The sequence below is a fragment of the Papaver somniferum genome, chromosome 1 (assembly GCF_003573695.1).
Source record: "Papaver somniferum cultivar HN1 chromosome 1, ASM357369v1, whole genome shotgun sequence".
NCBI lineage: Eukaryota > Viridiplantae > Streptophyta > Magnoliopsida > Ranunculales > Papaveraceae > Papaver > Papaver somniferum.
In genome coordinates this window covers 158,699,419-158,712,836 of record NC_039358.1, presented here as the reverse complement: position 1 = coordinate 158,712,836, position 13,418 = coordinate 158,699,419, and the positions used below count along the sequence as shown (strand labels likewise).

The window sequence follows — 13,418 nt, the reverse complement described above, 5'->3', positions numbered from 1 at the left end:
GGTTCTATGAGGTTCGAGAGTTTATTATCAATAGTTGAAGACCGAAGAAGACGTTATTTCTACTGAGCACTGTGAGAGAGTCGAAGAAAGATGCATTTTGGTTGCTTTGTTAGTCTGCTTTCAATCTGGCACAAGATCTTTCTAGCACTGGTTTAACTCATCACACGTAATTAGTCTAGCTGTGTAGTAGATGTCCCTCTCATTTTTATCTCTCTCCTAATCTTATCCAGCTGTAAAGCAGCGGACACATCTTACAATGTTTATCTAGCTGTGTAGCGGATATCTCTTTATCTAGCTGTGGTGCGGATGTGTCTCCCCTTTTCTTCAGTCAGCTTTAGAGCTGACACCTTTAATTTCTTTGGCATTCTAGTTACTTGGAGATAGGTTGAGAATATGTATGTCCTCATAGCTCTTTTGATACTTGTGACCAATTAGAAGTCATGGTTTTTGTGGGTACACCTCTGATAAACCCACCCGAGAATAACTCGGTTTTATTCTTTTAATTTGCTCGAGACTAGCAAATAATAAGTTTGGGGGTATTTGATAGACGCATTTATGTGTCTATTTTGTTCTCAATGTTCTGTATTGTTAGTGCTCGATATTATACTAATTATGGTGCTTTTGTGTTTGGATAGGTGTTTTTGGAGAAATACATTTGTGTGGAAAAAGTGCTCGAAAAGTGTTATTTGGACCCCCGGAGAAAATTACTAAAGGCACCCCAGAAAAGTGTTAAAAGGCACCCTCACTTTGGATTAGGGCACCCCCAGGCTCCCAGCTGTTAAAGACGCCCATATTTTGGATAGGGGGCACTTCTTCTTCACGGTTTAAAAATGAAATTTTGGCGGAAAGAAATATACAGCAGCAACGATATTTCTGGGGAAGATTTTAACGAGTTATATTGGAGATTCTCAAAGGATTTGGACTTGATGCATCCTGTTTCGGTAAAACAGGATTGGTATATGGTTTTGAAGATTAAAACAAGGGAAAATTTCTTTCCTTTTATAGAACAGAGGAGGTGGAAATACTATCGAAATCTTGTGGATATTTTTGTCGGAGATTTTCAACAGTATTGATTGGGAATGATTTGACACACCGAAGTAGGATTGCTGACTGGTTTTTGATCGACAAAATAGAAGATTTTCGTGTATATTTGAGTCAACAGGGAAAGAATAATATCTCGAAGATTTGCTGTTATCTGCAAGTTAATGCAGTATATGGGAATATAAAATCCCCTGGGATTCGTATCTATCAGTTTAGGGAAGTTCTGAAAGATTTTGACAGCTCTTCTAGGTGTGAAAATAAAGAGAAAATACTTGGGAGATACTTTATTAATCGTCAGAAGATGTGAGTATTAACTCGAGAGATATCCATCTGTTGGGTATAAATAGGTGATGGGGGACACACAAAAGGGAATGGAGAGTTAGGGGAAGAAACAGAGCATATAATAGAAAGGTGCAGAGAGTTTTTTTGTTTTATAATATTTTCACCTCTTGTAAGCACTTTTGAGCAATGAAAAATTATTCTGAGTGTGTTTTCCCATGTGGAGCTAAACCCCATCACTGGGACGACGGAGGAAGCAACTTTTCATGATTGTGGTAAATGAATTAATTCTTTTATTGACTATTTGCATTGATTTAATTGCTTTATGATTTCTATTAATTATTTGTTATTTTGTTAGATGCCACATGCTTAGTTCTAAATGCTTTAGATGCGTCATGCTTTTAACTTACAAATAATATTTTACGAAATCTATTTTTGGCAAAGAACTAGAGTCACAACTTCTTTTGTTTAAGCTATATTGTCTAGAGTTAATGAATGAACCATAACAATATAAAAAGTAGTGGAATCCCGCGTCTCAACGTCTCTTCATCTTGTGACAAATTGTGTGTATATATTTTTCCTTATTTTCTTTATTAAGTCTTAAAACAAATTCTCAACAAATCTGGGTGAACGAATCATCTTACTAAAACATCATTGAAAAACCACACCAATTCTGAACTGGTGATAAGTTGTTAAAGATATCACTCTTCTCCATATAGTCAGATTACATCAAACACAAACTTATTAGGTCTTTCGCGTGTTTTCCTAGCTCTAATACCAATTGAAAACATCGGGGGTACCAAAATACACCAGCAACTTTTTCTTAGGAAACATATATAGACAAAACCTAAATACGATTCCGAGAGTTCAACTTAATGAATCTCAATCGAAGAATAATATTCAGAGTTATATCTCTTTATCTCACAATTAGAATATTTACATAACCAAGTCCGTGAACCTAATTATGTGTGAGAGTTCTTGGACGATCTCAAAAATCAATATCCAAGAATAAATCAAATTGTATCCAACAAGCAAGGATGGATGTATCTACTTTGATTGATTTACGTACAACCTGTGATATTTCAATTATAAAGATAAACAATATAATACGGAAAATAAATAACATAGACACCAGAAATTTTGTTGACGAGGAAACCGCAAATGCTGAAAAATCCCGGGACCTAGTCCAGATTGAACACCAAACTGTATTAAACCGATACAGACACTAACCTACTACCAATTAACTTCAGACTAGAATGTAGTTGAGACCGAACTAAACCCTCACAGCAATTCAGTTACAGTAGCCCTCCTTATGCCTCTTGAATCCTAGCAGGACTCGACAAAAATGATTTTCTTAGCTGACGTCCTTTTCATCCTAAGAGTTGCTTCAACTCAATTGAAGACTTTAAACCAATCTTCCTCCCATAGATAAGCCTAATGGTGATTTCCTTTTTGATCGTAGATCAAGGTGGGACTGGAAATCGATAGCAATAGACAAAGTCTAGCTAACCTTATGCTTCTCGAAGAGCAACCTAGATTATTATTCAACTCACAAGTATTAAACCTGTGGAATCACAAAGTATGAGACGAAGAGAAATTTGCAACTTCTATATATCTAATTCGAGTGAACAACTCAACAATCAAACAAGATCAGGATACACAAACTATCACGATAAAAGGTAGTTGGACCTGGCTTCACGAATCCCTGTAAAGTCTTTTTAATCGCTAAAGCCTAGAAGGGTTTAGGAAGAGGACGACTCCAGTTTACAACTAGAGCACACAAGAGTAGTGTCGGGATTCAAAGATCCCGGTTACTTGAGGTTCCCCTTTTATAGACTTTTAAAGCATAGGTTGCTTCAGGTTAAGATAGCTTTGGAACCAAGCAAACAATATCCACCGTTAGATGAATCTTTGAAATGTGACTGACATAACAAGATATACAACTTCTTTATACATTACCTTTACATTCTTTTCTTATAATATCATTCATTTGATCAAAAAAAATAATTGGATAGAAACATAGTGAACAAAAGTGTTGACTTTTCTGTAATTTCTTAATTTTCAATATAGTTTGTCAAAATAGATATATATTTAGGTCGAAGGTTCAAAATTAGTTTTAACTTTCATGTCAGGACTATGTATTTGCATTCGGGTCAAGGGTGGATCTTGTAGATGTCTCGTTCTTTTTTTTTTTTTGCTGGATAATGGTAAATTTAATAGAATTGAAGGAATGTTAAGAAAACAACCAACAACCGAAGAAACAACAAAGGAAAGAAAAATCTAAGGCCAAAGGGGAAAGAATCCAAGGCATAGAAAAGAGCTATCTTAGGAGGGTTGAAAAACAACTCCTTCTAGATAGAAATTACATCACTAATAGCTATCCCTGCCATACAAGCAGAGTAAGCAGCCCACTTATGCATCTTTAACCTGATATCACCCTTTTTTGTTGTTGTTAAAGGTTTGAGTATTCCACTCCATCCATATAATCCAGAAAATGTCTCATTCTTGTATCACTTTATTATTCCCTTTTCATTTTAAGTTGTGAAACCTCCATGTTGTAAGCACCATCTTCGGTATACTACTTCTTTTAGTAACTTATAGTCTCATACAATATACTGTTAGAAAATTGGGTTAAACTAGAGGATGAAAACAGAAACAGAAGAATGGTGAACCCTGACTTCAAGGCTCTTTCGATTCTTTTAGACAATAATTCGACCTTTCCCAATTAACTTGGCGAGTACAACAGGTCTCTCGAATTATGCCTTCAGGATTCAATGAAGCCCTAACACCGTAATCGAATTCAAGGATGCTACTTCCTGACTCGACCAAGAACACACTGTATAAGGTTCTGATGATGCTATTAGAGAAGAAGAAAACATATTGATTGGATGTGTTTTCATGAGAATTATTTATAAGGACTTCATGTCTCTTGGAGGTGCATGTTCATCACCAAACGACACCTTCAAAAGGCATCAATGGTGGCTGTTGGCAGAGACGCGTCTGTTCAAAATTTCAATGAAATTTAAATTAGGTTATCGGCCTAAAACCGAAAATTTCTATGAGATGATGTCTCGCACCTTGCTAAGGGGCGCTTCCCCTATACCCCTGCAACCTGACCTGGCAGATCGATCACAGCCAGGTAGCCCCTATAGACCCCCCGGATAGTGACAAACAAAAATGCATACTTTTGAAAATTTCCAACATCTACTTATGGGATAACCATGTTTATTAAGCATATATCTACAAATATTCATGAAATGCTTTGTAAAACTGACGGGGCTTCTTCGTAGGATATATTTTTAACTACAGTATACATACACGTAAAAACTCATCAACCACACATCCCACCGATCATTACTCACAAGTACGTAGATGAGATACAATTTCATTTACACTTTCTCTTTCTTCTTTCTCTTTTCTCCACAAAAATATTCAGGCGAAATCACTTTCTTTTTCCGGAAAGCTTCAGCTGCTGAGATCCGCTCTTTTTGGAGTAGATCTGAGCGGTAACCTTCCTTATTTTAGCTTATAGTTAGGTTTTCTTAGAACAACTAGTGTTTTTTTAATGTTTTTTAAGCTTAGTTTTGGGTTTCATCCCTCCTTGCCAGCGACAAGTTATCTATGCCTTCATGGAGAATGTTTATGTGCTCCTGTAACATCTTTGCTCGACTTCAATGGTCGTTTTATGTTGGGTTTATTAAGTTTCAATCACATCGGTGGTGACCTCCGACGACCGGAATCTTCACCGGAATTTTCAAGATCTAAAGCAAATCACTCTAATGTTGGAGCATCTCTTTCTCAAGAAGAAGAAAATCATCAAAAATGGTGGACTAATGATCCGAAAACCATTTCTCTCCCAATTCAATCGGTTCTCCATACATACATTTATGTAGTCTTTCTCCGATGTTCTTCCTCTTCTCTTGTTAGAATATTTGGTTGTGTACTAGTATTGTATGGTGTTTCATTATGGTTCTTGTATCTTGATGTATTGATACTCTTTGTACCTAACTTTGCTATCAATGAAGTTGAGTTCTTTATCAAAAAAAAAAGTATTAATACTGAAAAAATACTTATACATTTTGATCAATTATCCAGATGTTCTTTCTCTTAGAGCAAGTTTTATGGTGGAATCCAACCTATTCTAAGCTTGGAAAAAATGTGGAATGTCAAATCTAATGGTTTCCAAACAAGACTATTCCACACTTTTTCCAAGACACGTTCCATAATATTGTGGAAGGTATGTAGGAATCCAAATGAGCCCTAAATGAGAATAGGGCTCAACGCTATTGTAAATAGCGCTTTGTGACGTAACCTAAATAACCAAATGGGTCCACGTCCCGTACAATTAGTTAAGCAAGACAAGTTTTGTTGTTCATAAAAGTATTAAACAATTATATGACTTTACAGGTGGCGTCTTGTCATTAGTTAAGGGCAGTGACTATATTAAATTGACAGAATAAAACAAGAAATCTAAGGTTCAACCACCTGAATGGTCTGTAGTCCCGTCTGTTTGTATTAATAAAAAATGAAAAAGATTTGACCGCCAGTTCAAATAGCGCCAAGCGTTATTTCCTTTTCCACTTTGGAATTCTTCCATCATTAGAGTTGCATTTTCATATTTTATTCCAAATGATGAGGTGGCATGGAATTTGAAAGATGGAATTCTTCCGCCATAAGACTTGCTCTTACATCATCGCAGTCATCATCATCTTCATGGTACGGTGAGAGTCTGAGACAGATTTATCGTTTTCCCATTAAACTATATCGCATATAGATAATATCAAAGGGACTAAATACTTTATCCATATATAGCTTTGTACGTGTATACATGTAGTCGTATATAAAATATAGCAACGGTTTATGAATACATTCAACAACAAATATACCTTAGCTAGATCTTCTTTTCTGTTCATCTTGGTTGAATCCTTTCCTTATCAACGAAAGTAGCCACAATTTTTATTTTTAACAATATCAAACAATCTTCTACTACCATTTCAATAGTTGTTGAGGGCGTTGGGCACCTCATAACAGACGCTATCCGGCTCGAATTTTATATAATAAACTCTAAAACCACAAACGGATAACTGACCCTGCAAGATTAACCTTAATTAATTACTGGTAATTAATCCCGAGTAACGGAAAGTTGTGTCCTCAAGAAACCCAACAAGGGAACACAATGTCAGAAATTAATGAATAAGGTACACGATTAGATCACAATCTAATCTAGTTTACTTAGCAAATTTAATACTAACACATTGATTAACTAAGAGGTATGCGTGAATAACCTATACCAATTATAAAAAATTAAAACAAGTACAATTCTCTTAATAACATTATTAATCAAATCAAATGATGTAATCCTTTCATCACCCAAAAAGAAAATGATTGTAATTACTTATTAATTGATTGTTAGAAACTATCTTTTTTTTCTTCTAAGAAAGGAAGGTGGCATAGATACACGATTAGACTTTAGTAGTTGAGTTATATGATAAAACCACACAACACAAGCAAACTGAATGGAAATTTTGGACAAATGAAATAGAATATGGAATAAAATAATGTTTGACCTAAACAAACGTTTTATTGTGACTGTGTTGTTAGTGGTAGTTGAAGTCTTGAAACCCAACCTTTAATTTGATTAATGTTTTATTTCAAAGGTTCAAACTTAAAACTGGCTTTAACAAGCTAGTTAACTGGGGTTTCACAAGATATACGTTTTTCCTATTTTGAGTAATATGTCTCGAGAAATACAAACAAAAATTAAACAAAGAAGAAACGAGATTATAACATATATGCTTGTAATGTAAGTTAAGATAAGCCAATACAAATTTAACACGAACCCATTACATAAAGAGACAGAGAGTAGAGGGTTGTTGTACTTCCGTTAGGAAGTAGATCGAGAAACATTGGCGTCATAAAATTGTTATGTGGCCAAAGATTGGCCAAGGATGGGTTTAATCAGGTTTAATCAGGGCACAGTTTCTTCGACAAGGTCCACATCTGGAAAAGCTCAGCCTCTTGTTAATCGACACGTAAACGAATTTTAGTCTAAGATCGAAAACAAAAATAAGGATAGTTTATGCATGCGAATAACGTCATGCAAATCTTGCATGGATGCGATTGATCATTTGATATTATTTTTTACGTGTTGGACGGAAATGTCCTTGATCTTTCATATGGTGTGGGGGCCGGTGGGGCCCACAAAGTCGAAGGAGATAATGCCCCTGACCTGAAAAGGTTTTCTTAGGGTCTAAGGCTTCAAGCTACAGCAAATTCTGCAAGGAAGGAGAAAATAATGGACGGCAACAACTAGCTACGGGAGCTGCAACAAAAGTCACCTACTGCGATGTGTATACTGTTTGTTCGTGATTGAACAAACATACCGTGTCGATTGTGAAGGGCAGAAAAGATGTTCTTCATGTTAGATACTTTCATACACAATTACTTGTTCACGTAACTATTTGAGTGGATATGGATCAGGGCTGTCAATGGGTACCCGTTACCCGGAATCGGACCCGAGCGAATAGGGTCCGGTTCCGGGTCCCAAAATTGGACCCATTAACAAGTTAGAATCCGACGGGTAATTACCCGATTAGACCCGAATCTAAACGGGTCCGAACAGGTAATATCCGATGGGTACCCGCGGGTAACGGGTACCCGGTTATTCATTCTTTTATCCCTCTTTTTAGCAAAATTACAAGTATTTTGCTAGTTTGGTTTTGAATTTTTTTTCTCATTTTTCATTTCTTCTTACATTTAATTTTTATTTAGTACATTAATAATACCAATTTTTTATAGAAATAAGTTTGATTCAAGCAAAAAAAAGGGAAAGACATCAAAATTTTGAATTTTTATGTGTGTTTTCTTAATACCCAACGGGTACCCGGAACCAATGGGTACCCAGGGTTTTAAACGGGTCCGGTTCTGGGTCCACTAATTTAGGAACCGGACCCGGAATCGCTAGTAACCGGACCCGACTTTTATAAATAGGGTCCGGGTCCGGATCCATTGATACCCGGGAGGACCCGGACCCGTTGACAGCCCTAGATATGATATCCTAAATCTTACGGAAAATGGATCATTTGTCCAAATATTTTTAAATCACGGTTCAAATGGACGAGTAAAAAGTAATTTGGGTGACATGACCAAAAAAAGAATAGCAAGGATGAAATTGGATTCATCCTAACTTAAATTTAAAAAATAGGAAGGATGAAACTGGATACATCCTGTGTAAATTAAAAATAAGAAAAAATATTTGAAAACGGGCACGATGAAACTGGTTACATCCTGCCTATTTTTACATTTTTGTCCATTTAAACAGTATCAAAATCTAACTGTCCATTTCACCCAGGAATTGTTGATTGTGGTCTTTTTAACTAATTTTGTGTAAATCTTAATATAGGTTGTTGATTGTTTAGTGTATGCGAGGTCATTACGACATGCTGTTACAGTGCCACTTGCCACAGCAGATTTATAACCTATCATTTTGTCTAGTGTATACTGTATACTATGGCGAACTGAATAAAATTAAGTTCATGTACGATGGGTTTCCTTTATATAATCCTAAGCTCTAAAGCCTAAACCCCAGAACTTTGATTCGGAACCCCTCAACGGTAACCAGATACATACTTTTATGCTTTTCCAACTTCTTTTAAAACAAATAAACAAACTCCAACAGTTTGAAAATGGTAATTTAAGATAAATATGAATTAGCATTTCATAATAATAGACATAATAATTGGTTGCCAAATTGATATAACAACGCCAGATGTTAACCTTGTTTTTGTAGATATGTCAAAGAATAATTTTCTTTTCTGGTGAAGGATTTTGTTGCTAAAGTTTTATCGTCGATACTTTGAAAAGTTATCTTTAAGTCGAATTAATTGTGTTTTTTTTTTTTTTTTTTTTCTTGCTGATGATGGAAAATTAATTATGTTTCTGAATTTTGAGCTCTATTGATTGGAGGAAAGAACAGAGTGGGATTTAGATGATTAAATGTAACAATCAAATCAAGCTTTTTAAGAATAAAGCCAAATTTGATTTCAAAACATATCCTGTTCCCCTCTAGCTTAGTTTATTATGATATCGTAATTCTGACCTTGAAACAGTAGAGATGGACCCATAATCCGCTATCCGACATTGGTCTGAGTGACAACTCTGTTGTTATACTTGCATGCATATATAGATAATCTAAGAAACAATATATAAAGTTTGTGCGGAAATATTATGATTTTCAGAACATTTTCCATTTAGTTTGTAAAATTAGACGCACGTTCATACGTACACAATGAAAAGCATATAGTTCCACATAAACCTTTTTACATTTTCTCTACAAATTTATATGATCAACTGCGCAGACGATCTAAGTCGACTGGATATCACGTAGTTCCCAAATATTATACACATGGCGAAGTTCTATTCGCCGCCTTGTTCTTCGGCCACTATCCACCAATGCCATTAGTACACGTATCCTCGGTATCAAGAACACAACAGAAAACTGGCTGATGGAAATAATGATGTAATTAAGCTACCCAGATTCAGCTGACTCGTGAATTTGGAACCATGCAAAATGCAAGAAAGATACGAAGAGACGGGAGGTTTCGGTATCAGGGCCGCAAAGTCTCTGAAAGCGTGGTACGTGGCGAACTTCGGATGGTGACAGCTAATATAACATTAGATATGATTCGATAATTAACGAGAGTGTTAATATATCAATGGCCTCAAAAACTACGATTTAACGAGATATCTAATGATGATTAATTGAGTTTCCCAAGAAATAAAATCTGACTGATATATTTTCTCCAGATGCGAGACACGTCGCTATGTGTGGGATCATTATACAGGGCGGTACCAAATCGTTTTGACTTGTTGTCTTTTTTCTTACTCTTCTTGACTTTTATCATCCTTATATATATGAACTTACTTTTCCTCTACGATCCTCACAATCACTCCCCTTCGTCTTCCGACTATAACAATCTCTTCCCCTCTAGCACTCAAGCTTCTCTTTTGCTTATACTCACACAGCATTTCTTATATTTTAGGGTTTCATTGATACTTACAGACGTACACCATGGGTAGAGCACCTTGTTGTGATAAAAATGGTTTGAAGAAAGGACCATGGACACCAGAGGAAGATCAGAAACTTGTTGATTACATACAAAAACATGGTCACGGAAGTTGGCGCACACTTCCTAAAAATGCTGGTACAAATTTCTCCAATTATATATATGCGTATGCAGTTACATGATCATGATAGCATTGATAGGTTAAAAGTCTGATGATCATGCACGTCCAAAACATTAAACAACGATGAACTACTTGATGTCTATTTCACTATCGAGTTGGAATCGAACATTAAGTTTTTTTGTTTATTGAATTGTGAGTAGGTCTCCAGAGATGTGGAAAAAGTTGTCGTCTTCGATGGGCAAATTATCTGAGACCTGATATCAAAAGAGGAAGATTTTCATTTGAAGAAGAAGAGACCATAATTCAACTACACAGTGTATTAGGGAACAAGTAAGTCCCATTTCTTTTCACTGTATCTCATCAATTATTTGTCCTAATAGTTGGTATTCAAAGACTTCTGATCAAACGCTATGAATTCTCACAAAATTATTTGATTAGTTACCTGCTACATAAATTATAAACTAGTGAATGATTTAGAACCTAGACACTCATCTTATATTAATTTTATTAATTTTTGTTTCGTTGTGTTTCAATATATATAGGTGGTCGACTATCGCTGCTCGATTACCGGGACGAACCGATAACGAAATCAAGAACTACTGGAATACCCATATAAGAAAAAGGCTTCTAAAAAGTGGAATAGATCCTGTTACTCATACTCCTCGTCTCGCTCTTTTAGACCTATCTTCCATTCTTAGATCGTCTATTTGCAACTCCCCTCAGTTGATGAACATATCAGGATTACTGGGACTCCAATCACTAGTCAATCCAGACCTCATGCGACTACTTAACACTCTCGTTACTTCTCAACGTGAAAGACAGGATTATTCACTACAGAACCTTCAAGATAACCAAGTTTCCAAACCCCAAAATCAAAACCACCAGTTTTCATCATTCCAACCAAATCATCAAATGCTGTCTTCAAATCATCAACAAACACCACTTTTAACTGCTTCTAGTACTGCTGCTTTTGCTCAATTCCTTAATGAAGCTCAACAAGTACTTCAGGGCAATGAGCAATCCAACTCTATAAATCTTGATTCACAAAATTCTCAACACACTATGAGGCAAAACCACAACGTGGGTTTTACTTCTATTTCAACCGAGAATGTTGTTCATTTTCAGTCAAATCAAGATTACGGGTCCGACCAATTATTTATCAACTCTCTACCTGGAAACTCAAATTTTCAATTGAACAACTACTTCAATCAAGATAGTTTTGGTTTAAATTCAGTTCTGTCGACTCCTACATCTAGCCAAACTCCAATGAATTCGTCAAATACCACAGAAGATGAGAGAGATAGCTACTGCAGTGACTTATTGCAGTTTCAAATACCAGACATGTTGGATATCAACGGCTTCATGTAAATGAAGCACTAGTTCGTTAGTGAATGTGATTTCATTCGTGTACGATAATTGGGAATCGTTGTAAAGGCGTTAAAATTTTTATGGCATTTTTCGTATTGTTCTTTGTGTTATGGACCACGATACATGTATCCAGTTTTTCCACATATATATATATATATCAAAAGAAAAAATCATTGTTCTTTTTAATAATTTTGTGTTGAAGAAGAAATACAATATGGAAGGAGAAGAACTCTTATTCATTAGTAGGAATTAGGAAATACCAATAGGTCCTACAAATAATATATTAGAGGGAGTCTAGTTCAGTTGACCTAGTCAACTGTCTATTTGGTCATTTTTAGAAATATATATTATAGTTTGGTCCTATAAATAATGATTTGGTCTTAGAGTGACGTCATGGATGATGTAATTGTCATTTTGTAGTGCCAGAAATATCCTTTTGGGTCCATATATACATGTTATATGGACCCAAAGGGGTATAAATGTTATATAGAATTAAGGGTCCATATATACATCTTGTAGTGGCAGAAATACCCCTTTTCTTATTCATTAGGCATTAGAGATAAGTTACATGTTATATATATTTAAACCTCTACTAAATTTATGTCCGTGCTACGTATCGAGCATGTGCAACTTTGCTTTTTAAAGATTTTTTAATATATATTGCTAGACCATTTTGGTACAAAAGTAAGACCCGCTCTTTTAGGCCAAGCACTATGGTAACCGATTTTGCTTCGTTATAACTTAATTGTAGTGAAATCCAACCACTATGGCCATCCATGTCGCTTAAGTATAGCAATATCTTTTAGTTACGTTTAAAAGTGGATCACATTTGATCCACCTTGTAGGAAGGGAAATGACACGGAAACTCACATTTTCTACTTTACGGAAACTGAGTATCTGTTTGTCAGTTGAAACGAATATTGAGTATCCTTGGAATTTTATACGAAAATTGAGTATTCGTTTCTGGTTTTCACAAATTTACACAAAAACTTGTCTTTTTCACTCTTTTTTTTTTGCTAAAACCTTTTTTTTTTGTTATATCTCTTTTCTTTCTCTTAATTATTTTTTATCTTATACAATTACTCTTTACTCCAACCAAAAAATTTCGGAAAAAAAAACGGAAACTGAGTATCCGTTTGGCATTATTTCAACGAAAACTCAGTTTTCATGCAGTATAGTTAAGACATGGAACAACACCATAGTGAGGTTGCCCTAAGATCCTTTTCCCTTACGTTTAAATAGGCTATAGCTAAGGGGAACCCCTCACCATAGTGCTTGGCCTTAGAAACTGTAAATTGCCAATGAATTCAAAGATTATCATGTGCATATTTGGTGTGATTTGTCATATTGACCCTTGTAGTTGAGGTTTAAAATAAACTAGTTTATCGCACGGGTCTATTTCTTGTTTATGGAATATTGGAATAAAATTGGTCAGAGTCACCCTAAATTCAAACCACTAGTATCCAAGTAAAGTTTTTTAAAGCACTTGTCTACTTATACTTTTGTTTATCTATGTTTCAAGATTCCAGAACTGATCATTTGAG

General features: G+C 35.3%; 1 protein-coding gene across 1 annotated transcript; it reads left to right on the top strand.

Annotated features, from left to right (window-relative positions):
- The first annotated feature begins 10,304 nt into the window (after window positions 1-10,304).
- Window positions 10,305-11,987, top strand: LOC113333688 (transcription factor MYB41-like). The gene is made up of 3 exons (XM_026580118.1): window positions 10,305-10,523; window positions 10,707-10,836; window positions 11,049-11,987. Exons 1-3 carry the CDS (start codon window positions 10,391-10,393, stop codon window positions 11,872-11,874), a joined length of 1,089 nt encoding a protein of 362 aa, XP_026435903.1. The 5' UTR covers window positions 10,305-10,390; the 3' UTR covers window positions 11,875-11,987.
- Window positions 11,988-13,418: the final 1,431 nt, after the last annotated feature.